Source organism: Cricetulus griseus, chromosome 7, assembly GCF_003668045.3.
Source record: "Cricetulus griseus strain 17A/GY chromosome 7, alternate assembly CriGri-PICRH-1.0, whole genome shotgun sequence".
NCBI classification, from domain to species: domain Eukaryota; kingdom Metazoa; phylum Chordata; class Mammalia; order Rodentia; family Cricetidae; genus Cricetulus; species Cricetulus griseus.
In genome coordinates, this window is record NC_048600.1 from 33,460,097 (window position 1) to 33,487,740 (window position 27,644).

Sequence of the window (27,644 nt, forward strand, 5' to 3'; positions counted from 1 at the left end):
CCATCTGGAGTGAAACTGGAGGTTGGGGGATGGAGATTGTGCTGTGGTGGCTTAGACCAGGGGGCAATACAGGCCTTCTGAGAGAATAGTGCTGCAGGGAAGAGAGAGAAGTCCTGGAGTCAGGGAAGGTCCTAGACACTATGGGATTGGGCTTTATTCCCCCATATAGCAGAGGCATTGAGTAGTGAGCACAGCTGAGCCAGTCTGCACTTCACCATGTTGGCTCTTGCTGCACCCTGGGTGCAGAACTGTTAGAAGGGAATGGAGGTCAACTCTGCTGTTGCCTCCACCTGAGCAGATTCCTTGGAAGGCTGGGCCACAGTGCTGCAGTGCTGTGGGGAAAAGACTGACAGACTTGGTGACAGATGAAGGCAGGGAAGGAATCCAGGATCACTCTCATGGCTACTCTTGGTGAGAGCCACTGATTGAAATAAGATACCTGGAGAGGACATCTGTAGGAGGTGACCATATGCTTTTGAAAAGGGGCTGGGTCCCCAGGCTGGCTCATTTGGACCAAAGCACATGTAGTTTTCTTACACACTGTGTGTGTGTGTGAGTGTATGTGTGTGTGTGTGTACATATGTTTGGACTTTTATAGTGTCATCTTAATTTCCCAATTTTTGGGCTACATAAACTTTTAGAATGTTGTGGCTTATGGAGGTTTAAAACATTTACCATGGTCCTATGTGGAAGGCACTCCCTTTCTGCTAAGTAACGATTTTCAGCTGGGTGGTGGTGGCGGCACACACATTTAATCTCAGCACTTGGGAGGCAGAGGAAGGGACAGGCAATCTCTGTCAGTTTGAGGCCAGCCTGGTCTACAGACTGAGTTCCAGGACAGCCAGGGCTACACAGAGGAACCCTGTCTCAAAAAAATCAAAACCAAAATGATTTTCAATAAAAATTAGACTACATAATTTCATCTCAAAAGTAGCATGTACCCATTTAAAAATAGTGAATCATGTTTGGGAAACGGATTTTTTTTTCATTCATATGTTAAGTCACTTGAATATGAAATTGTATCTTTTCAAGCTACTTAGTAAACATTAATTAACTCATTAACTTACATGTATGGTACTTTCAATGAGTAGAATGGAGACAGAAAACAAAAAAGTAAAAATTCCCAGAGAAATAAAAACAGGTATTGTAAAACTCATGTCCTTTAGCTACACAATGAATGGGCACTGTAGCAGCACCTTGTCTGTTTTTCTCTCTAGGTAGGGCTCAAGAGCATTAGAAATCCATTGTGTATCTGGCTGTCTACTGTCTATATTAAAGATGTCTATCAGGTGAAGCAGATCAGAAGAGGAGAGCCAGCAAGGGAAAGTGATTACACTTCTGTCTTCAATAGCAGGCCTTGGTGATTGGTGTTTGTCCTCACACCCCGCTGTAGTGCCTTCCAGACACTGGGCTGAGTCTGAATGTGTAATTTATATCTGAAGGTAACAGTTCAAAACATACACAGTTTACGTAGGGTGGGTGGGCACAATACTCTTTAAATATCTGTTGCTGGGCTGGGGATATAGCCCCAGCTCTAGAATGCTTGTTTAGCACAGACAGGTCCTATATTCAGTTCCCACATTGTACAAAAAGAGAAATAAATGACTGTTGCATAATAACATTTATGTGAGATGCAGGACTTACGGTTAAGTTCAAAACATGAGTCCAAAAACCAGTATGGCTTAATCGTGGTATCAGAACAGATGTTCAACACAGTGGTCTCTAGTGAAATGCCAATGATTCCAGTAAGTTACTGGGAGTATGCAGGAGATGATGAAGTATTTTCAGCTATGAAAATGACTTTTTTTTTTTTTTTGAGACAGAGCCTCACTGAGTCCAGACTTGTGGACCTTCCTGCTTCAGCTACCTGAGTGCTAAGATTTTTTTAGGGCTGAGCACCATGCCTTGTGTGAATGGCTTTCTTTAGGAAAGGGTACAGGAACTACATGTTAAGAGACTGTGGCCTGTAGAGCTGCAGAACAGGAGGCCCAGGGCATGCCATCTTGGCAGTTTGCTGTGACTGTGTCCCATGCCAGCGTTTTAAAAAATTTTAATTTAATTAACCCTCTGTCCCTTTTTGAGAAAGTAGTGTTGCCATGCTGTCCAGGTTGGTCTTGAAACCTTGGGCTCATATGATCCTTCTGCCTCAGCCTTGGAAGAGCTGGGACACTAAGTATGAGCTACTCAATTGACTGATAGATAAACACAGGTAGAATTTCATATGAGTTCATTTCTGCCACATAAAAGCTGTGTGCTTTGGCAAAGTTATTTATTTCTGCTTATACTCTCTCTGGGTTGGATTCCCTAGGATATGTCAAATACTCTTTCTTTCCTTAAACAAATCTAATGTTCCAGCATGGCACCACCTGTTCTCTCAGCAAACTGACACAGACTCACACTTCACCCAACATTTCCCTCAGATCTGAAACTCCTCCCCACCCCAGCACCAAAGGCTGAGTTCACTGAAAGGGCCCAGACTTGGTCACTGCCAGAGGAGAGCTGCCTTACAATACACGGGCTCCTGGCTGGACCTGCCAGGTGAGATGCAAAGGGCACTTTCAGCTAAATACACGATCCAGCTTTCTTTCCTGAGCCCTTTACTTTTAACAACAGAGAGTTCTTCATCTCCAATTTTACTTCTTCCTTTTTACTATAAGTGCTACCACTTTACCTTTGATAAATACACTCTATCATTCATCTCAATGACAACTCATTAGAAGGCTTGTCTGAATTAAAGAACTCCAACTTACTGACTGTCCCTGGGATTCACATAAACAATTCTTCTGCTGTCATGCTGTAGAACTATAAACTAAATTTAAGCTCATGTGTTCTGAGCATACTTAGAAAATGTTCAAAGCTCTTGTAGATGAGGAAGAAGGTGAGATTCTCCACAACTGCTTTCACAGAGGGTATCAGTATAAGGAATGCTCTATTTTGACATGGCTCAGGGAATTCATAATGATTGCTGCTTCTCACTCCGAGCAGAAAGAAGCAAAATTCTCCAACTACACACACTGACTAGGAATTACCAAAATGTTTGCACACGATAAGCATTAGCAGAGTGTGGTAGTATATTCTGCTATTCAACTGATTCTCTGGTATCTACAGCAACTACCGATGGGGAACTTTTTACTTGGGCTGGTGGTGTGACTCACTGGTAGAACACTTACTAAGCATGCACAAGACCCTGGATGAGATGGAGGTACAGCTTTAACTATTTTGCACATTACAAAACATATTGACATATTGCAAAAATTCTATAAAGTTGTATGTGCATATGTGTGATTGCATGAGTATAGAGGTCAGAAAACAGCTTGTGGGAGTCAGTTCTCTTCTACCACATGGGTTCCAGGGATTGAACTCATGTGGTCAGTCTCAGTGGTGAGCACTTTTACCCATTGAGCCATCTTGCTGTCCCCATATAAAAAAACATACAAACAAAAATCCTTAAATCCTTGATTATTTGCTTATAAAATCTGACCCCACCCCCAGTAGCCCTATGTTAAGTTTAGCCAGTTGGCACTGTCAACAGTTTTGGGATTAGAAAAGACTTCAATATAAGCAAGCAAGCAAGCAAGCGAGTAAGTTATCACTTGAGAGGCAGAGTAACTTCTAGCCCTTAAAGCAGACACAAGTCAGCAATATCAGAGGCAGCAGGCTGGTGTCTCTGTGACTAGAATCAGATGAACCATTCATTGCCTAGAAACTTATGACTTTAAAATGTAGGTGCTTAAAAAATTCTATAGGTTGATCTTCAATGAAACAAATGCAACTTTCTTAGCAATTAGTAGAAAAATCCAACAGTGCTGATCTGAATATCATGAAAATCTTCAATAGTGCCTCTTAACACACAAAGGCAAACTATTAGGCATTCTTACTAGTCATTTATAGATTTATCTTTTTTGTCAAAACAGCACTGGATCCACTTAGACTTGAAGGCAGTCTAAGACATCTGAGTAATTCTCTCATGAAACACTGCAACTGATGTACAAGAGGACATTGCTTGGCTTCCAGGTTATGCTCAGCCAATATACTACATTTACCTTCTTACACACCTGCAGTTGGTACTGGGGTCACTGAATTTCAGGGGTCATATCTTCATATGAACAAATTGCTTTCATATGACCCAAATAAAGGAGTTTAAAAAAAATCATTTTTCTGTTCTGACTAAATCCAAGTCTGAGGAAGTAGACCACCCTTGATTTGATATTTGGCTATATCATTTTACTCTCATTTCATATTACTGAAAAACCAGTGAAAAAACATGACACATTAACTAAACACGTCAAAACCCAGTTCCATGCAATTCCAGTGAGATGTGAATTTCACTACCAGTCATTTCTGTGAAATCTCTTGAAATACGAGGTTCTCTTCCCCACCTCTTTATGAATTTACATTTATGAATATACAGGCCACTTATTTATGAGAAAATATATGTTGGCTCTTTAACTTTTGCATACAAGCAAACAGTTTACAAATAGGTAAGACAGTAAATGTGAACTGATACTGCACCCAGCCTCTCATGTAAATGGAAGGAAGTGCCTACTGCTCCTCTTTGTTGTACAGATGAGACAATTAAAGAGCAGATAAATTAATGCATCCAGGGTCACAAAAGTAGTGCTGCACTTGGCCTTGAACCTAAAGACCTGTCACTCCACAGCCCATCTTTGCTCTTTTAATACTGTACTGTTTGCTGCACTGCATAACTCCCAGAACTGCCAAGGAGACTTTAATTATGTAATCAGTCAGCTCATGATCTTTCTACCATGTACACATGTATGCAGGAATCTATATATGTACAGTGTTGGGAATTAAACCTGGGACTTTTATGTGCTAGTCTTCATATTTTTTGACTCTTGCTTCCTAAGTCCTTTACAACACATTCAGCAGTTCTGGTATCTTTTTATTTCTACCATATCACTTAATTTGTCTGATCTTACAAGCACACAAAGTTTTTTTTTTTTAATATATGACATTAAAAGGAACTGACACATAAATGTCTTGACTTAAATGATGCAAAGTGAATTCATAAACTGTTTATCAATGTATGATTTAAAAACTTTAAGCCTCCTATCCCCCTCCATGAGTCTCCATGTGTCTTAAAAACTCAATTGGCATTGATTTTTTTTTTTAAATCCACAGTAGCACATGTCATGCACACGCAAAGTGTGCCCATTGTTTAGTTCTCAGCAACAGTTACTTATATTTCACTGTATGTTATCTGTTGCAACCTAGGTGTTTTTCTATCCATTTCCAAAGGCAGTTCAACTCTGGCAAGTCCAAGAATTATCTCTTAGCATCTTTTTGTAATCAATTGCACTTCATTATCACATTTCCACACTCTTAAATATCTGAGAGAGAAAGAAGCAACTCCCAGTGCTACATAGGGTAGCAAGGTCTCTTATAGGCTGGATCTCTGTAGGAGGAACAGAACTGAAGAGGACAGGAGGGTCTGCAGACAGAGCTGAGAGCATGGACAGGGAAAAGCCTCCAAGAGAGGACCAGAAAACCAGCCGAGTGGGCATCGGGATCAGTGACACTCAGGTCTCAAATGGAGGAATTCTTGCTCTCTTCAGACTCTGGGCTTCCTCAGCCACAGCCCTGCTCTCAGCCGTAACGGAGAAGAGTGAGTGCCGTGCACACAGGAGCAGCACTTCCCAGATTGCTGTCCATTTTCTTAGTCAGTGCAGCACGCACTGTCAATTATAATGACAGTAAGTATGCTCAAGCTTATTGGCTTGCTTAAAAAAAAAAAAAAACTATGCAAAGAGCTTTTGAAATAAAAATGCTTATAATGCACACAGAGCTGACTCATCATTTCAGGACTCAAGTAAGAAAAAAACAGCTACCTTCCTGTTGCTGAACAACAAACAGTCAACATGGTAATTGGTAATAATTAATTTTCCTGGAATTAGGTGATTGTAAACACAAACACAGCAGTGTTCTGATAAATAATAAAAAGGAAATGGCCTCTCCAGAAACCACAGGATATGGGGGGAAACCCCCAAACCGGGGAAAATGCACAAACAACTCTGGACAAATTGAACTGAAACAAGGACTGGCTTCCTAAGAGCCCTTATTAGTGCCAATTATTGAAACTGCACTGGCTCTTTGGAAGCAGCTGTCACCACACTCAACCTGGACAGTGTAAGGGTCACAGTGAACAGAGAGCAGACACATGGATGGTGAGCAGACAGACACGCTGGCCGGCAAGACAGGAACAGGAGCATGGCTACCCTGCCCCTGTCCAGAGACGGACTGACCTTCCTTGAGACTTTTCTGGTTGCTCCCCTCAAGGCATTCCTTTTCTTTGAAAGGCTCGAAATCCTCAGCAGTTAAAATCTCTGGGAAGCCCTGTTGCTGCTTCTTGGAGCTATCGATCATGGTGAGAGGCTTCTGGAGACGGGCAGCATCCAGCGGGAGAGAAGCTCGATTTGCAGGACAGCAGAAAGCACACAATACTCTGGTCCTGCTCCCTCCTCACAGCAAACTAACCATAGGGCAATCACGTCTCTAAGTGGCAGAAGGCAACCATTCTCCTGGAGTTCCCAGTTTGACCTGCAGACACACTCCAAAGGGTGGGAGCCTTAACTCTCTTCCACGGAGGCAGAGCCTGTGAGGCACGACTCTTAAGATCCCACCCCCTTTCCCAGCCATCCCCTTTCTCTTCGCCATTCCAACTTCCCCCACACTGGCTGCTCGATCTGCAGCTACATGGTCCCAATCATCTGACGAGCACTGAGTCAAGCAGTTAAAAATAAAACCTCTAGCTGTTAAAGAGAAATCTCTGCTGATAACAGGAAGATGAAATGCTGTCTGCAGTCTCTTCTAGGCTCTCTATAAGCAAAGCCTGTGGAATACTTTAAACTGGCCAGACAAGGACATGTATTACTCATGAAATTCTCTAACTATACAAATGACAGGCGAGGGCATCCAGAGGAAGAGGTTTATTTCAGCAAAGATATCACAATGAATAAACATGTTACCAGCACATCTGGGTGGAAGCATCCCTTCACTCCCATGCTCCTTTGTGGAGCCTTGTGCTGTACAGGGCTATCCCTGGCAGAGCCAAGGCTTCCTAGCCAGGAATGTACTCCAAAGCAGCCGCTTCCCTGGTCATTCAGAACCCAGCAGAGCAGCAGTTTGCCTTTGTGCCACTAGTCAGCTGAGAGAGCTAAAATCACTGTGGTATTTTTTTTTTTTTTTAAAGGAGAAGGGACCTCCCAAGTACAAAGCAATACCACGGAGATCATATACTTCCTAACAAACTCAACCAGTGATGGGCTGGAGTTTCATTTCACAACAGGAACACCTTTCCTGCGAGGCACACGCTGCTGTTCATGTATGCAAGGGGTACTCTGGCAGGAAATGTCTATGGACGGAGATTCCAGACAATATAGAAACAAGTCTTTTTCCATATACACCAAATACATACTGGAAGACACAATACTCTCATTTTAAGAGTTCAAACTATGTGCCTTCGCATAGAGCTCCCATAATGCCCATCAAATGAAGGGCAATGGCGCAAGAGTTGTAATCCATAAGGAGTCTTGTTGCCTGAGTTTTTAACTTGTGCACAATCAAAGGAAAGGACTAAGCTGGAAGAAACCATGAGAAAATGGCTGACAACGCTGTCCCTGCTGACAAGGCACCACTAATGGAAGATGAATGAAAAAGCCTCTAAATTTCTCTTTAGGAGAAAATGCAGATATATTTTAGTTGCACATACAGCATGGGCGTTTGTGGACTAAGAAAGGTTTACATCTTGCACCCAGAAGCATATTTTCCCTGCTGACACAGAAGGGTCTGGACGAAGCACCCTGGTTCCAAAGCTAGCATGCACTCAACACACACTATCCCACAGATTGCCATCTACCTTTCTCCTGCATTTCTGGAGAACAGGATTACACAACACATGACATGCTTCTTGTCAACTGAGACTCCTTTTGAGGCAACAGAAGCCGCCCAGGGCAGTCTAAATCTCACAACACACAAAGGCATCTATCATACAGCTCACACGCCCTCAAGCAAACCTTTTGCTACGTCCCCTGTCCCTGGACCCATTCTTCAGATAAAACAAGCATTCCTGTCCTTCCAAACAAGTAATATGGAGTTACTGCTGTTCGGTTGGGTCCTTCATCCAATGTTTTGCACATGCAATTTCATGCTATCCCATCAATTCTGCTGACCTCTATGGTGACTAGAATAGCATAGAAATTGACAGATCAAGACCAAGGTCATAAGCAGGCTTGGAATTGAACCAAAGTTGCCGTTCTTCAAAGCCAAAGGTCTTTTTTTTTTTTTTATTACACTGCACTGCCTGCTTTCTTCTAGAATAGTCCCTAGTTCTAGGCTTTAGCTAGAGACAGCTTTAAGAGCAGAAGTCATCCTCTGTGCTCTTCGTGAGAGATTACAATACACTGATCTATAAAAGTGTTTTAACCTTTATGAAGCAGCAATACTTTATTTAATGCCTACTATGTGCTGAGTCTAAATGATTTATTTGTTGGTAGACTTGTGAACTCAATATTACCAACCCAATTTATAGATGGGAAAACTGAGGCCTAGGAAAATCAAATACTTTGTTAGAGATAGCATATCTCACAAGTGGAAGCCAAGATTCCCCCATAATAAGCTTGGCTCAAGGGGTTATAGTCTATAGTATATGCAAAAAGAACCGTGATAATAGCCTTTCCTAGGGTGTTGCTCAAATGTTTTACTCTGTAGGCTCAAAAACAGGAGTGTATTTCAGGCTGTACTCACCACTTTAAAACTCAAGATACTGTGTGAAAGGCTCTCTAAAGGCCCCTCTGTAGGCATATTATCGCTCTGTGCAAGTATCAACATCCCAACCATGCAGCACTGTCCACTGCAGGGCTAAGTTAAAGCTTTGTAGTTTTGAAAGGAAATAATTGCTCTAGTAATGGATGTATACAAACATGTATAAAAACAACCACTTGCTTTGCTAATTCTCAAAACATTTGAAATAGTTTCAAATTCACAGAGCATTTTCCTCAAGCTCTCTGAGAAATTCCGATACAATAGCTCTTTAAGAATGCTGGTATGCATGTTCCTATACTCAAGGGCACCTTTTTACAGGGCCACAGCATAAGGGTTAGTCCTAAGAAATCAAGGTTGATAAGCCACTACCATCAATCCACAAACCCCAACCAAGTTCCAAATTGTCCAAATAGCAAAAGGATCCAAAGTCATCCATCTGGCACAGTTTCTCAGTCTTTCTTGATTTTTCTCTCACTTAACTTTAGGGACGGTTTGTGTCTGGAAACTATGTTCCAGAGAAAAGACTGGGGCGACGAAGTTTGGCAGGAAGATGATCATTCTACCCATGGTTATAATTTATATCCTGATAGTTAATTGTAAATAAAAATACTGTTAAGTTCAAAGTTCATTTAACAATACCCCAACCTGCAGAGCATTACAGCAGCACAACACTATGGCATACCCATTATCCTTGTAATCTTTGTAATCCTGTGGCTAACCACGAGTGGCAGTGCTTGGCTACTACCTAACTTTGCACAAGTACAACTGTATAAGACTATAGCTCAGGAAAAGATAAGAATTCAAAGCATGCTTTCTATTCTGTATGTGTTGCCTTTATATCCCTGTACAGCTGGAAACTGATAAGCAGAATCATAAATTGAGGGCCATCTATAGTAGAGGTACAGCCAACTGTAAGAAAATGAATAGCCAGCATATATTACCCATTTATAGTACAGTCTCGTGGCTTCCTGCTTTGGCCAAGGGGTTATAACTATGAACTGTCATTTATTTGGTGATAGGACAGTCTCTGTTTGACCAGGACTCCTAGTTTGGCATTATCCTCTGACAAGAAGTTTCAGGTCTACCTTGTTCTCCTGCCCTGTTCAGGAACAACTAGGGTCTGAATGTTTGGTGTGGTCAGTCTTCCAGGTCGTCTCTGTGCACAGAGCTAAGATGTGCTATATATGTTTATATTTAACACATACATGCATTTACATCTCTATATATTTAAGATATAAAATATATCTATATTCAGATATAGACACCTGTATTTATTTATAAACAGCAAAAGAACACAAATTCACCCCAACACTTCTATTTGCAGCCCAACACCTAAGGTTCAAGTGCATTTTCTCATCTCCACATTCATAACTCCCTTTTCCAAAGAGCGAAATCTGCTCTCCAGCTTCTCTAAACCCATTGCTGCCCACAGCCAGTGTTGCAGCCTTGCCCTGCACAGGTTATCTCATCCTGGGACCTCACACCAATCTTTGGGTTGAGCAGAGAGGAGAGAGAGCCTTGGATTACTTTAGCAGGAGAAGCCCATGGTGTCACGGGAACTGCTTCACACAGGGTTTACTCTTCTTCCTGCCCACGCACTGCACACCTTCATTGTCATTTGGTTCTAATCTATGGGTGACATTTAACTTCAAATGATATACTATGTGATTAAAGTCACTTCTACTTAAGATAAATTTGCCTTGCCGGTGTTTGTGTGTATGTATGCTCAAATGAGCACTTTAGCCCTGAGAGAGACTGCCATAAATCAAGTCAATTTCCCCAGCACCAAGCACAGATATTTAATAAGCGTGAGAAAAACTGAGTGGCTTAGAGTAGCAGTGTTTCAAGAAAGGCTTCAGGGATCAAATACAAACAAACATGGCTCAAGGGACCCACACAAGAACCTGGCAGAGCCAATGGAGGCTCACAAAACTACGATGAAAAGATTCCTTCTGGGATGACGCCATACACAGCAAGATCAGGGAATGTTCTTAACAGGGCTTGTTCCACTGATGCAAATCTTTTAAAAGCAACAACACAGAGACTGCTTGGATTCTGACGTGGAGATGGTGAGAATGTGGCCTTCTTGTCATCTCCACAGTGTGCTGCTTTGCCACAGACCCTCAGCTTCTGCTCTCTGGAAAGAGGTGAACTTGGTGGTTTCCTGCACATGGCTGGACACATTCACAGAAGAAACATTTAGTAGAGGATACATGTCAAGTTTTCTTCCAAGGGCACCTGTGTTTCTACAACAATTCTTACTTTGGGTTCTTATTTACTTCCTTTTTAGCACTACAAACACTACTCTGAAATATGAAACTACTAGGTCTTTACGAAACAGGTTAATTTCCAATGATGAGTTTTAAAGTTTTTTTTTTTAAAGAAAATTTAAATTAAATAGTGCTATCACTGAAATATGATCTTAAAAGTCTTTATTCTTATCATTTAAACAATGTATTTTTGTCAAGGATGGTGCATTCTTGTAATCCTAGTGCTTGGAAAATTCAAACAGGAGGATAGAAGTGAGTTTCAGTTCCCTGGACTATAGAGTGAAACCTATTCTAAAAACAAAGCTAAAAACATCAAAAAACAAAAACAAACAAACAAACAAAAACCCTCTGTTCAGACTGGTGGAGCAGGGTAAAGAATAGCACATGGCCAGGCCTCATCTCTCTCATTACAGCAGCTTTGCACCATAGTAACATTAACTCCATGTGAATAATGCCATGTTACGTCTTGCTTCAAGTCATAGTGTGGATAATCAAGAGATGACAGAACACTCAGTAATGTTCAAAGAAGCCATTCAAATCCTTTCATTGTTTCTAACCTTTACAGTTACATAAACACACACAACTGGCTGGAGGAGTCATAACCAAGAGCTCTCCTTGGATTTTCTTTCTTCCAGCCAGTCCTCTGAGTTCTCAGAAAATATCCATAGCTATAAACAGATGGGAGAATGAAATGACAGTTTCAAAATGTCAGGAAAAATGTAAGGGATGACAGGAAGGTAAAGTGGACCAAATCCCAGCAAAGATGGGGTGGCTAGCTATTACATTATGATCAGTGATGCTGAGTGGCGGCTAGCATAGTAAGAAAGCCGGACAGTGGAGTTACCCTCTTCATCCCAATTCCCCATCACAGTTCTTTCCTAGTCATGTTTCATGATTATGTAACATCACAAGGTTATGTAACTTGAAAAACAAAAACATGTACTTTGGATATACATGTGAAGTGTGATATCGTGCACTCAGACTTCATGTACTTATTTTCACCTGCAGTGAAGTCTTTTTTAAATCTATTTTATTTTCAATTGTGTGTGTGTGTGTGTGTGTGTGTGTGTGTGTGTGTGTGTGTGTGTGTGTGTGTGTATACAGGTATTCAAAGAGTTCAGAAGAGGGACTGGGTCTGGAGTTACAGACAGAGTGCTAGTTGTTGAACCTGGGTGGGTCCTCCGTAAGAGAAGCCAGTGCCCTTAACCACTGAGCCATTGCTTCAGCCCCTTCATACTTTTTTAAATTGTGTCTTCATTTCTCAAACCTAGAAAAAAAATTCTCTGTAGTAACCTGGACAGCTATTTTGTAACTAAGCAGGGGAAGATAATACAGAAAATGTCACACCTATAGACACTTTCATGTGAGCTGGTCCAGCAGAAAGCTTCAAGGCAGGTGAGCTGGACCTTGTCCTCACTCATGCTGTGGGTTTCAGGATCAGCATAAAGGACTTTCTGTTGTGTACCCATGTAAGTGCCACTAAACACAGTTTATCCATCACTCTTGGTTATAATAAAGCAATATTACACCAATAAGAATGAAATCACCTACTAGGTGTTCCTAAAGCTTGGAAGCATTATTCTACCATGTGACTGCAAGGAGTGGTTCACAGCCAAAGGCATGTCCTGTGCAGTGTCATCCTAGTGAATCACATACTGCCCTTGTGTAGCATCTTAGGAGTCATGACAAAGGTAGAGACCCCAGAAAGAGCCATGCCGGCCCTTACAGGAGTGTGCCCTCTCTTAGCGGTGCTATTTGGAATCAGCAACACTAGGTCTCAGCACCTTACTGCTCTCAATCACACTGCACTAACACCCCTCATCTTTCTAGTGGGAAACTGGGGGCCCTCAGTCTTTAGATAGACACTCTACTCCTTGATATTCACAGCCTCCCCCTCTAGGAGAAATCTTGCCAGGAAAAATCCAGGTTCCTTGCTTAGGACTACAGCTCTCTTTCCTCCTCACAAAATCTGATTGCTAACTCATTGTACTGTGCCTCTTTGTGTAAACGTTTATAGTTATTTCTTTTGCATAAGGTATGGTTATATAAAAGGTATACACTTAGCTTATTAAAACAAGATTCATTTTATTTTTAATGATGTGTATGTGTGTATACTGGAGTGCAGTGCCTGTGACAACCGGCAGAATCATCAAACCCACTGGAACTGCAGTTATAGGATGTAAGCTGCCTGACATGGGTGCTGGGAACTCAACTAGTATCCTTTGCAACAGCCATCTCTCCAGTCCCTACACTTAGCTTTTGAAGAAAAGTTTCCTAATAGAATCTTCATGGCAGTTACATTTATAAGAACCAAAAAATGAAAAGTCATTTATCCATAAGTATACAAATAAATTTTGAAATATCCATACAAGGGAATATTACTTGACATTAAAAAACAATTATACTCAGCAATATGAATGAAACAAAATAACCATACTCAATGAAAGAAAGAAAACCCAATATGTGATACAAGTATGATTTGATGTCTATAAAATTCTAGAAAATGTAAATTAATTAACAGGGACAAAAATCAGATCAGTGGTTCCCTGGAGACTACAATGGGAAGAAGACTGAGTTAATTGCACAGGCTTAGGAGGAAAAGTCTAGGCTAATGAAAGTGTTGGTTATCTTACCTTGGTTGTAGTGATGGTGTCACAGGGTGTATACATGTTCAAATCCCTCAACTTGAAACTTTAAATATGAGTAATTTATTGCATGTCAACTGCACTTTAATAAATTTGTTTTTCAAAAGCCTCATAATGATATTTGTAGGAGCAAAGAAAAAAAGCCTCTTATGCAATATGATAACCCTGAAATAGTTTCTACTATTTAGAAAACTGAGCAAACCCAAACCGGGTACACTTACTCATCTGTTAAAAAGTCCTTTAAAGGGAGCCGAGGGAGGCTTTCTCAGAGCAGGACTGGAAGCCTTATGTACTGTGGTGGGCAGGAGGGCACTACAGATCAGGACACTGTGGGGTAGTGATCCTGAGAGCAGAACACACAGACTGTAGTAAAAACTGCCCCATGTGGGTAAAGGTGCTTGCTGCTCAAGCTTGACACAGAGCGGGGAGAGCCGATGACCCACACATACACTTGGACAAACGGATGTAAAGGGTTATTTTTTATGCAACTGGAGCCATAAAAAGATGGCAGAGAGATAATGGAGCAGAAAAACATATTTGTAAAACCAATGCCTGAAAATTCACCTAACTTGATGGAAAAGATAAACTTAAGAGACTTAAACCCACACATAGAGTGGGACAGACTCAAGAAGCATAAGGGAGAAGTACCAGAGCCTGATAGTCTCAGAGTTCCAGGCCAGCCTAGACTATATAGTGTGACTCTGTCTCAAAAAAAGCTAATGAAAACAAAGATCAACAACAAAAACATATTAGGTACCAAGAAGAGAAAAAAAGGGGGAAACTTGTACTAATAAACTAAGAAATGTGTGAGGTTCTTCACTACACAGAAGTTGGACTGAACAGAAAGTCCTCATACACAGACAAGACAACAGAGAATCATAAAGATCTAGTTAGTCTACAAATTTAGTATGATTCCAATAAAACTACCTAGTAGTCTTTCAATAAAAACAGGTAAGCTGACAGTTAAGTTCATATAGGAAAAAGTAACAGCACCCTAAGAGAGGCAGGAAAACACACAAAAGTAAAATTCACGTGGTAGAAGGGGGGGGGGGGTGCAAAACCAACTCTGGATTTGGAGAGTGCTCAACAGAGAGGACCCAGCTGTTCCTAGCACCTATACTGGGTGGTTCACAGACACCTGTAACTCCAGCTCCAGGGAAATCCAATGCCTCTGGTCCTCGTGGACAACTGCATTCATTTTCTCATGAATGTATGCATGGGTGTGCACACACATAGTTAAAAAATAATTAAAATAAATCTTAAAAAACAAACAAAAAAAGAAACCTCTAAGAGGATCATGGATATAAATGGAAAAAAGGTCAAAACATATGGGTGCTGTGAGTAAGGATCACGGTTTTTCTAGGTCTTAGACACTGGAAAAAGTTTTCAAAGTTTGATTCAAGATGCAGATTTTGGCCACATTAAAACAAAGCCCCGAAGTATGCCAAAAAAAGAATATTCATAATGCTCCAAAAATAAAAAAGTTCAAAAATCTTCAGAGAAATGATCATTTATCTCCCACACATCAAGTATTTTGAAGTAATTGTTAAGAAAGCAGGAGAAGATGTTCAGCCTTACTCATGCAAATAGAGAAACTTAAATCAAAGTCATAGCAAAATATCAAATGGTACAGATGTTCAGCATGCTTGGCTGCATAGTCTATGGGAACTCATTTTTTCATGCACTGCTGGCTGGAATGTGAGCTAATGTCCATCAGGAAGGACGTGGGCTAGCCACACATGAAAATGAAAACAAATAAATGCAAAAACCCAACACCCCAAAGAGAGGGCAGAACCAGACATAACACCTCTCAATGCAGGACTGCAATGCTGTAGATTTTTGCGTGAAAATAAAAAGAATGTAAACAAATACTTAACAGATATTTAAAAAGTAGTTTTACTAGAAAATAAATTAAAAACCACCAAGTTTATGTGTGTGAATGCTGACTTATTTTCACAGTGGTGTGGATAGCAATGTTGAACCTACTTTATGTGAATTCTAAAATTAAACAACAGGAGAAAATATATTTGTTGGCTATGTGAATCAATATTTGTCAACTTGACACCATCTGGAGGTACCTGGAATGACCTGGAAATACCTCTATCAGACTTGCCTGTAGGCAACTCTTGTTGGGTGTTTCCTTGATTAATGATGGGTATGGACAGGCCCAGCCCACTGTAGGCGGTGCACCTTTGACAGGTGAGCAGAGGCTGTGTAAGGAAGCTGACAGGAGAGCCAACAGTAAACAGTGCCTTCCTTCATGGCCTCTGCTTCAAAGGCTTACATCAAATTTGTACCTTGGCTTTCCCTGATGATGGATTGTAACCTGTAAACCAAATATACGCTTTCTTCCCCAAAGTTGGTTTTGATTATTGTTTTATCACAGCAACAAAATGCAAACTAAAACAATGATGTTAGAGGTAGCTTATCAGTTTACCTGCTTGCTATTCTTCTAAGAAGACCTGAGTTTGATTCCCAGCACCCACATCAGGCAACTCTCAACCACCTGTACCTGCAGTTCCAGGGAGTTAGACAGCCTCTCTTGGTCTCATCAGGCACTGCACACACACACACACAATACTCAGACACATACACATGCATGTAATTAAAAAAAATAATAAAAGACTAACAACAGACAAAAATGGGATCCTATAAAACTAAAAAGGTGTACAGCTAGTGAAACAATCAACCAAGTGAAGAAGCCCATAGAATGTGAAAGAATCTTTGCCAGGTATACATCTGATAGAGATTTAATATAGAGAATATATAAAGAGTGACTCAATTAAAAAATTGACTAAGGCTCTGAACATAGATTTCTCAAAAGAAGAAATAAAAGTTGGTAACAAATATCTCAAAAGTGTTCATCATCCTTAGAAGCTAAGGATACGCTAATTAAAACAACTTTGAGATCTTATCTTACCCCAGTCAGAATGGCTAAGATGTAGAAAACAACGGAAGAAAAACGTTGGCAAGGATGGGAGGAAAAGGGAACTCTTATTCATTGTTGGTGGGAAGCAAACTGGCCCAGCTACTCTGGAAAAATCAATGTGGAGAATTCTCACAAAGCTAAAAACAGATCTACTGAATGACCAGCCCAAACAACTGGACATCCTACCCCTCAGAAATTGGCTCATCTGTGTTTACTGCTACTCTGTTCACAACAGTTAGGAAATAGAAACAAGATAAATGTCCTTCAAATGGTGAATAAATAATAAAAATATAGTGCACAAGCACACTGGAATTCTCTTTAGCTGTAAAGAAAAATGCAATCTGAAGGTAAATAGTTGGAACTAGAATGTATTATATTGAGTGAGGTAACCCAGACCTAGAAAGACAAACACCACAAGTTCACTCTCATCTACAGTTCCTTTCCTCAGATGTAAGCACATAGCCTGGACTAACCACAGACAGATGTGAGTACATAGCCTGGACTAACCACAGACAGATGTGAGCACATAGCCTGGACTAACCACAGACAGATGTGAGTACATAGCCTGGACTAACCACACAGATGTGAGTACATAGCCTGGACTAACCACAGACAGATGTGAGCACACAGCCTGGACTAACCACAGACAGATGTGAGCACATAGCCTGGACTAACCACAGACAGATGTGAGTACATAGCCTGGACTAACCACAGACAGATGTGAGTACATAGCCTGGACTAACCACAGACAGATGTGAGTACATAGCCTGGACTAACCACAGACAGATGTGAGCACATAGCCTGGACTAACCACAGACAGATGTGAGCACATAGCCTGGACTAACCACAGACAGATGTGAGTACATAGCCTGGACTAACCACAGACAGATGTGAGCACATAGCATGGGCTAACCACAGACAGATGTGAGCACATAGCCTGGACTAACCACAGACAGATGTGAGCACATAGCCTGGACTAACCACAGACAGATGTGAGCACATAGCCTGGACTAACCACAGACAGATGTGAGCACATAGCCTGGACTAACCACAGACAGATGTGAGCACATAGCATGGACTAACCACAGACAGATGTGAGTACATAGCCTGGACTAACCACAGACAGATGTGAGCACATAGCATGGACTAACCACAGACAGATGTGAGTACATAGCCTGGACTAACCACAGACAGATGTGAGCACATAGCATGGACTAACCACAGACAGATGTGAGCACATAGCCTGGACTAACCACAGACAGATGTGAGTACATAGCCTGGACTAACCACAGACAGATGTGAGCACACAGCCTGGACTAACCACAGACAGATGTGAGTACATAGCCTGGACTAACCACAGACAGATGTGAGCACATAGCCTGGACTAACCACAGACAGATGTGAGCACATAGCATGGACTAACCACAGACAGATGTGAGCACATAGCCTGGACTAACCACAGACAGATGTGAGCACATAGCCTGGACTAACCACAGACAGATGTGAGCACATAGCATGGACTAACCACAGACAGATGTGAGTACATAGCCTGGACTAACCACAGAAACCAGGAAAGTCAAAGGCCAAGAGACAGAAAGAGCTCTGAAAAGGGATGTAGCGGAACTCAGATGCTACAAAGGAGGACATAGGAGGAGCCCCGCCCCCCAAGGGGCCTCTAACTGGGGAGCAGAAAAGGAAGGCACAGGAAAGGCACAGAAAGTATAAATAACACTGAGAATGTTAGAAAAAGATAATGGGAATCATTTTATACTTACCTAAAATACATTTTGTATCATACATACATACATACATACATGCATCATACATACATACATACATAATACAGTTTAAATGAAGCTATATCAATAGGGGTGATTATGCTTCCCCCAGTAACAGGTAGGAGAAAACTCCTTTCAAGTTGTTGGTCAGATAAGGCCAAGACCTCAACACAACACAGACTACTGCCATTACCCTTTGCCTCCCAGAATCTGAAGTTAAGTCCCTATTGCTAAAGAAGCCATAGACTTTGAACAAAGAACTCATAGGATCTGACCTAGAACTGACCTGGAAGCCTCTGCTCTAAGAACTGGAAGGTGCTCAGCAAGCTGCCAAGGGAGAAAATCAGTAATTCTACCCAGCTGTGACACCTGCAAAACACAATGACCAGCACAGCAAAACACCCCTAAAGATGTAATAATGGCACTTAGATCTTGAACTTAAGGCCGGCTCAACAAGAGGGAAGTGATGCCAAGTACTATAAACCTAGCCAGCTACTCATGACTGGTGAGGTTGTGGAACTGCTACCTTCCTAAATTAGTATAATTTCTAACTGCATTCTAAACATTTATTTACCTCTATGCCCTCAGATAAATGTAGTCCTCACCATTTATCAGAGAAGCTTCTTTTTCACAGTTCAGAGACAATTACAGAAATCCACAACTGGTAACCAGACTGTGAACCACACTAGAGATGTCCAGCCCAAATAATACATCTACAACACAGCCTATGCCTCCTCTTAAGGCTCAGGGAACATCTCAGAATAGAGGGTAGAGACTGTAAAAGCCAGAGGAATAGATCTACTATGACATATATGACAGGGAAGCTATAGCCATGAAGTCTCAATAATCAAGCTACCTCAATAAGATTCAAACAATGACATGCCAATGTAGATGGGGGAAATCTCATAACCCCTCTCCTACCCCCATGAAGAGCTACAGACTATTACTGACTACTGAAACAGGGAGAATCAGTTTTCTCCAAGGATGAGCCCCTAATCAGTTATCCAATACTAAGTGGTAAGCCCTAAAATCATACACACTACGTGAACTTAGCAAGTTGTGTGCGTATGCACACACACACACACACACACACACACACACACACACACACACACACACACACACACACACACACACAAAATTTATATATATGTATACATGCAACAGCAATATAGAAAACAAAAGAGTTAATATATGAAAGTAGAAGGAAGGCTTGGGAGATAAAAGAGGAACCGTGGGAAGGGGAGCAGGATATGATTACAGGAGGTTGAAGATAATCAAAATACATTATATACATGTGTGGAATAATAGAATCCAGTATTGTGTACAATTAATAAATGTTTAAAATGAAAAATAATAAAAATATTGAAAAGATATTTGATAATGGGGGTCTGTTTCTGACTATCAGAGAAGAGAGTTACAAATACAGAAAGGGGGAAGGCTAAGTGAAGCCTGTAATGCTAGGGCAGAGACCTCATGAGGATGCCAGGGTTTAGCAGTGACAGATAGAAACAGGTATGTATGAGGTCTGGTTCTACCCTGATCACTTAAGAGATCTAGAAGCAGTGAGAAGCAACAGTAAACACACCTACTTCTGAATCTTGTCTACAAAGAACATATTTTTAAAGAATGGCTTACTTCAGGGTTGGTGCAGAGAAGCATGAATTGAACCTGGAGCATCCTGTCCAGAGGGCAAACAGGTGCTTGCAGAATGACAAGTCTTATCACAGCAACAGGGGCCAGCCTGAAGGATCTGCACTGACTAATTCAGATCATTTTAGCATTAAATTAAGTAATGTTAATAGTTTATAGCTATACAGTCCATGGTTTCATGCTGAAATAAAGGATGAATGAGAAGGTGATGAAGAGATGGGAAGGGAAGCTTGTAATTAAAGTAGGATACCATCTAATCTATGCAGAGAATGACAGAAACAGAAAAACACCACTCTGAAGTCAATAACAACAATAAGATATTCAGATAGTGCCAGCATTTTTCTCCACAGACATTATCATGAAAGCTTAAATAGAAAAAATAATAAGATTACCACTGTTAAACCCAAAGGTAACCTGAATTGGCCAAACAAATGGCATGCCATACCTTCCCATCCAATGAATGGGAAACATGACTCCCCAGCTTGGTGGCTGCTAGAGCATACAGCCTAATCAAATCGTCACCTCTTGGGTGCCAGGACTCAAGCCCCAACTAAAGGTCATTCCACAAAATAACTGACCAATATCTTCAAAGATGTCACAGAAGACGAGAAAAAAAGAGTACAGAAAGGTTCCATCTTAAAGGAGAAGTGGAGACCTGGAACTGGAACATGACCCTGGACTAGAGCACAAAACAAGAAAGGCATATTCTTATTTCTTCTTCTACAAAGGCTATGGCTGAATCAACTGGGGGACCTGAGAGGTGTCCAATGTTAGTTACCAGTAGTGAATCAATGTCACATTCTCATTTTAACACTGTGGCCACATAAGACAGTACCTGTATTTTTAGTAAGCACATACCTAAGTGTCTAGCACTAAAACATCACATCAGGAACCTACTTTCATGTGGTTCAGAGAAAAATCCAGATGGAAAGAACAAGATAATGTAACAGCACGGATTCTTTGTACCATTCCCATAACCATCCTGTAATCATTTCAAAACAAGGTTTTAGAGCAGGCCTGGATGACAAATGCCTTCAGTCCCCACTACTCAGGAGGCTGAGGCAACAGGTTCACTAAAACCAAGACTTCAAGACTCACCCTCAAAGCAAATACAGACAAAACAAACTAAACACAGAGCTGAAGAGATGACTCGGTAGACGAGAACACTGGCTACTCTTTCAGAGGACCAGGGTTTGATTCCTAGGACCCACATGGAGGCTCTAGAAAAGTGATCACAAATTCAGGTGTGACATGGAGGCAAAGTGGCTAGATTTATTCAGTCATCTAGTTGGACAAAACAAAGTAAGAGTGTTGGAGGACAGTACCTTGCAAACAGAAGCATAGGGGTGAGAAGGCTGGGATGGGAAGGCAGAACACACATGAAAAGGGGGAAATGCCAAGACTGAATTACTATGAGTTAGAGTTGGTAGTTACACAAGACTTCAGTGCTGGGTACAGGAAAGCATGAAAGAAGGCTGGAGAGCTGTGCAAACAAGTTCAGGCATGATAGCATTTGCAGTCCTGTAACATGTTTGATTTTTGGCTAAAGACAGCCTGGAACCATGGAAGCACTATGGACAGGAGTGGTGTATGTTTGGGAGGATGCCCAGGACAGTGAAGGAAAGCAACTGGTGCAGAACCTAAGGTCAGCAAGGATAGAATACTTATGGTTCTCCCAATTCCTGTGTTTCTGGAGAAAATATGCACACAGGTGCATCAGGAAGATCAGAGATGCAGAGGAGCATCACAAATGGTGCAAAGAGGGAAGAACAGTCTTAAAGTGCGTTCTCAAGGCTTTTAGGCTACTCAGCCACAAGATTTATCTTCAGGGCAGCCAGGACTTTGAAGCCATACATCAAGTAATTAGACCCTATTGTGAGATGCACTCCTAGCTTAGAGGAATCTCACAACAGGTTCACAACATTCCTACTGGAAACTATTTCTGGGAACCAGGAATACCACACACTTGCCTTTTTCACACAGGAGGACATGCTAATATCTCAAGCCAAATACCACTGTTAGCCTTTTTGTTTTGTCCCCCTTAATCCTCACCCAGAATCAAACATAATCCCAATAAAAAACAAGTCTGCTCTGAGAAAGGAGGCATGCTTTATCACGGAACTTGGGAGTCATGAAGACCTGTTCTCAGACCCTGCTCACTGCACACTTTTAGACGTGTAAGATTCCAAATCTCTCAAACTGCAGTTCCTCTTAGTTCTTTACTCGAACTTCAAGGATAATTTCGATCCACTTTTACAGACTGCTTGGGAGGATGCCTGGGACACTGAAGGAAAGCTCCAGGCACAAGTGCTGTCAGTCAGCAAAGACAGGACTCTTCTTGGCCCTCTTGATACTTGCTTTACTGGTGAAATTAAAAAGAAATGGAGATATTGTTTTTTTTTAAAGTATAATGTTGGGGCTGGAGAGACGGCTCAGTAGTTATGAATGTAGACTGCTCTTGCAGAGGACTGAAGCTCCAGCTACAGGGGATCTGACGACCTCTCTGACCTCCACGGACACTTTATAAATGCACATATACATTTATAACATAAAACAAAAATCTCTTTATAAGCTCAGTGTGCTTGGTGTGATAGCCCATGTCTATAATCCCAGCACTTGAGAGGTGGAGGATCAGGAGCTCATCCTTGGCTACATAGTTCATGGATTTGTTCAGTGGGCACTCTGCTCACTGTTCATTATTTTTCTTTACATTTATTTATTTGGTGGGTATATGATAATGTCATGGGAGTCAGTTCTCTCTTCCCACCACATAACTTCTGGGGATGGATCTCAGTTCCCCAGGTTTGGTGACAAGTACCTTTTCTAACAGCCATTTCACTAGCCCTGAATGCTCATTTTTAATGCTGTCCTTGCCACTATTTGGCCAATTTAGGTATAAATGTGCATCTGGGTAATTTCTTTTCTTGTAGGAGACTAGGGATTAGACACTGATGACAGTGATTACAAGAAGGCTACTTGTATAATTTCAAACTACAATCTCATCTTGAGCACAAAGTACAGATGTATTTTCATTGAGAACATATTTAGTAGTGGGATTCTCATGCTGGTTGTGAATGGCACTTTTTTAAAAGTTATACTAGTTCACATGCCCAACACCTGTTTCACATCCTTGACACCTCTGGTGTTTCCTATGTTCTCCAGGATATATGTCATGCTTCTGAAAGGGTACAGTATGGAGATAGAACCTCTTTTTGAAAATACCCTGCATCAGCACATCACACCAACTAACCCCTTAATTTAAATGATCTGCTATGAGTGGCAGCCATACCTGCAATGTCGGCACTTGGGAGGCTAAGGAAGGGGGATGTCTAGTTCTAGACCAGCCTGGGCTACACAGTGACACCTTGTCTCAAAACAAGTTACAAACAAAACCAAAACCAAAACCAAACTCACATGCTTAATATATGGGTTAATAAGAATTCTATGTTATGAAACCCCTTTGACGACAATTCCAAGTGTCAATGAAGAGCAGATTCTAATTTCATTCTACTTTATTTGGCTTCTTGCATTAGCAGCAGGTTTCCTGGACCTACTGAGTACCACCTGGTCTCACTAACTCCTTGATGGTGATGTTCACCTACTCTAGGTGGTTCATCTCCATTTCTAGTGCATTTTGATATGGATGCCTAGTACACTTGGCCTGCTATCAAATACTCTCTGCTGTCTTTCAACTGCTCTGGCTCCATGTGAGATGGGGTCATAGTAGCACATGTGGGGAGTGATGACAGCCTGAGCTGAGGTGTGGATCTTAATCCAACAGACCAATGATAAACTGGGGCACAGCCTTTGGGGGCCAGACCACGGAAAGTCCGGTCAGTGTTGGGATTATGCTGAGATAGGGGTTGAGCAGTGTGACCAAGTGATCATAATGATACCCTATTTTTTTTCCATCTCCTTGTTCCAAGTATGTAACAACATATTTTTTTTTCCTTAAAGCTTTTGTACATCAGTAAAGAATGACAATCCATGATGAACTGTGGAAAGTCAACTTGATCAACTCTAAGTAGAATCCCCACCCACATCATAATAGAGTAATTACTACCAAATCCCTGATATTCCACAATATGTTTTTAAGGTTCTTTTTCCTCACTGATACAATAGCCTTATGTGTACATTATGAGGAATACATACTGTAACAAAGAAATGGGCATGGTGGACTGTTTCTGTCATCTAAGAACTTGGGAAGTCTAGGCACACAGAACAAGACTAGATATAACAGGTTAAGCAAATTAAGCCTGTATCAAAATGACAAATATTGTTTACTGTCTCTCATTGATGGGTCCTAGATTTCACAGAGGTGCATAGAATCCTGTACGAGGAACTGTCTAGGGAACAAAGGGGACTGAAAGAGGCAAGAAGGGTATAAAAAGAGAGGGGAGACAGCTCTGGTGCTTGTATTTAATATACAATATATACTTGTATGAGCACCGGCATTTAATTAAAGAGACTAGTCAGAGTCTATCTCAAAATCACAAAGACAAAAAGAAGAAAAGGAAGAAGGGTGAGGGAGAGGAAGGAGGAGACAGGAGTAGGTAGTATGCCTGTTGTCAACTGACAAACAAAGCCTGCTACTCCACCCCTGGCTTTCTTCCAGGTGGAAGATTTCCTTGGGTCAGGTGGGGGATGGTGGGAGAGTGTGCATTCAAGATAAATTTATAATTTTACTCCTTGTTTTCTCTTGGTAGAATCTAGATGGCCTGACAAGAAAACCCCCATTTGATACACCTGTGAGGAGAAGCACACCCACTGGTTATCTTTAAGCTGACTCTTCTGCCAAGTTGAATCTAATTCAAATATTGAGGCAAAATGATATTTTAATGGAGAAAACAGTATGTAATTAGTTCTTTATTAATGAAGAATAGATTCTGCCAGCCTGAGAAACCTTTCCTCCATGATGCTTAGAAAAGAAAGGAACTTCTGCAAGTAAGCAGCTCTGCCACTGGTACCAGGAGACCCACAAGGCTCAGGAGTGTTGTGATGATGAACCTGCTGGCTGCTCTTGCCAGCTGAGACACGCAAGGCTACTCTCTTTATTCTTTCATCAACAACTTGGTTTTAGCCAATCACTGCCCCAAAGCACCAGTAACCAGCACTGAGATGCCACTGCTGCTGTAGTCTGATCAGAAAGCTCAGCCCCACACATCCCATAGGACAGAGCACAGACCTCAGGCTAAAATGCCAATTCCAGACCCCATAGATTTTGCCATACTGGAGTGATAAGCACTGGACTTCACTTCCTGTGATGAGAAAGTAGGAAATCCAACATGTACATGAGGCATTTGCTCACATATACTGGGAAACAAGGGCTGTGGTGTCAGGGCCCAGAGCTCAGGAGGGTAAGGCACCTTGGGCACTGTAGGGGAAGTTTCTCCAAAGGAAGACTTGTGCTGACAGAGTCCAGAAGCCTGTTTGTGGTGCCCTGATGTCTCTGCTGAGGATAGGGCTTTATGCAATGAACTAAAATCTCACAAGACTGGGTAAGAAATGACCAGCTTTAAGTATCCCCATAGCACACATGCTCCAAACAGCCAGAGTGGAAAGCTCTCCCTGGGGCAGCCATAAGGGAAACAGCAGAGATGCCAAAGGAGATCAAAGTAGGTTGAGTCCTGGTCATTAAAGCACTGTCCCCAACAAAAATGCACCCCTAGATCATCACAGGCAAAACTTAAGGAAAGCTTTGAAGTGATCTAAAAGCTACTCAAGATCTACCATGCCAAAAGCCAGTGTTTTAAAAAGGAAGACAGCAAAACGCAAACCTGGACACAGCCTGGAAATACTCACAGTGTTACAACCAATAACAGCTACAGTCCATTTCCAGGAAGCAGGGAAATGCAACTCCTTCAATGACTTCTGCTTTTTGTTTGTTTGTTTTGTTTTGTTTGAGATAGGGCTGTCATGAAACTTGTTGTGTAGATCAGACTGGCTTTGAACTCAGAGATCCTCCTGCCACTGCCTCCCAAGTGCTGGGATTGAAAGTGTGAGCCACCACACCCAACTCAAACTCCTTCAATGAAATACAACTCATTCCACAGGAGACAAATTCACATAAAAGACACAGAATGTCAGAAAAGAATAACAACTGCCATGACTGAAACAGTATTCAACAGGAAAAGATGGCTCTATTGAGGGAAACTGAGAGAGCAAGAAGGAAAAATGGAACTTGTTGGGATAAAACTATAATAGGGAAAACATACACTCTACACAGTCTCAGTTGGAGGCTGAGGAGCCATGAGAAAGTACTATTTTACTGGGTGGTATTAGTGCCACTTTGTACCTAAATTATGAATGTCACTGAACACTGAGTCAAACAAATGTAGCATAAACAAAAGTAACACACCTGAAAATAATACCCAGTGATACCACTCTTGGGCATACACCTAAAGGATGCTCAATCATACCATAAGGACACTTGCTGACAACGTTCATAGCAGCATTATTTGTAATAGCTAGAACCAAAACTAGGGACATGTAAAACATCCCGGATTCCCAAGAGACTAAGATAAAATATATTTTATTCCTACTGCCAATCTGAAGGGACTTGGTTGAGAACATACATGGTCTACTTTCTTGTTTCCTTTTAAAAAAAAATCATTCAAAACATATGACAACAGTAATGGAAATCATTCAAAACATATGACAACAGTAATGGATCTGGGATCATAAATTTCTAATTTGTTGTTTTTTCAAGACAGGGTATCTCTGTGTAGCCTTGACTGTCCTGGAACTTACTCTGCAGACCAGGCTGGCCTCAAGCTCACAGAGATCCAAGCTCACAGCCTCTCCAGTGCTGGGATTAAATGCATGTGTCACACTCCCCCACCTCTGGGCTTTGTGTAGGATACTTTTAACAGTTGAATTCTGTAGCTTCACTGAAAAAACAAAACAAAACAAAACAAAAGCAAAAAACTCTAAGAACAACACTTCCCACCCCTGATAAATCACCTCTCCAGTGTGGAATCCTGTCCACCTCTAGAATTGCAGACATGCCACCCAGACTTCCACTGGGATAGCCCCAGGACTTTTAGCATTTAAAGCCAAGTATAGACCCAATCAATCAATCTTAATCACCTATTTCCTTAAGTAATTCACCCTCCAAATCCCTTGGGTCCTGCTCTACACACACACACACACACACACACACACACACACACACACACACACACACACACACTTTTCTTAAAAGTATGATAGCACACAATAAAGTAACATAAAGGACCCAAATAAAAACAATTTGCAGCCCCTTTCCTTAACATAAAGCATCAGGCTAAACAGGTGCTGTCACCGGAAGATCTTCCAGAACATTCTAAGTGACTAAGTGTCTCTGCTTTTGTGCATTTTCAAAGGTCACTGGGAAACAAGTCACAACAACATAAACATGTTCTTAATATCCATTGTTTATTTTTTAACAGGTCATTTCTGAATCTAATCTAATTTCTTTGTTAAATGATCAAGTCATAATGAAAAAGTCTGAGATGTGATTATTCCAGAGGTTTCCTGTAACTAAAGTGAAAAAAAGTTTAGATGACAACCTAGAACAAGAACCCTCCTTAAACACAAACTGCCACTT

General features: G+C 41.3%; 1 protein-coding gene across 8 annotated transcripts in view; it reads right to left on the minus strand.

The window, feature by feature from the left end:
- Mrtfb (myocardin related transcription factor B) overlaps positions 1 to 27,644 on the minus strand; it is a 151,477-nt gene that overhangs the window by 56,098 nt on the left and 67,735 nt on the right. The window contains exon 2 of one of the 8 annotated variants that reach the window (XM_027424766.2): positions 6,264 to 6,558. The exons of the other annotated variants lie outside the window; for them this stretch is intronic. Within the exon in view, the coding sequence (XP_027280567.1) occupies positions 6,264 to 6,384 (121 nt within the window). The 5' untranslated portion in view covers positions 6,385 to 6,558. The remainder of the gene's footprint in view (positions 1 to 6,263; positions 6,559 to 27,644) is intronic. 8 annotated transcript variants of the gene reach the window in all.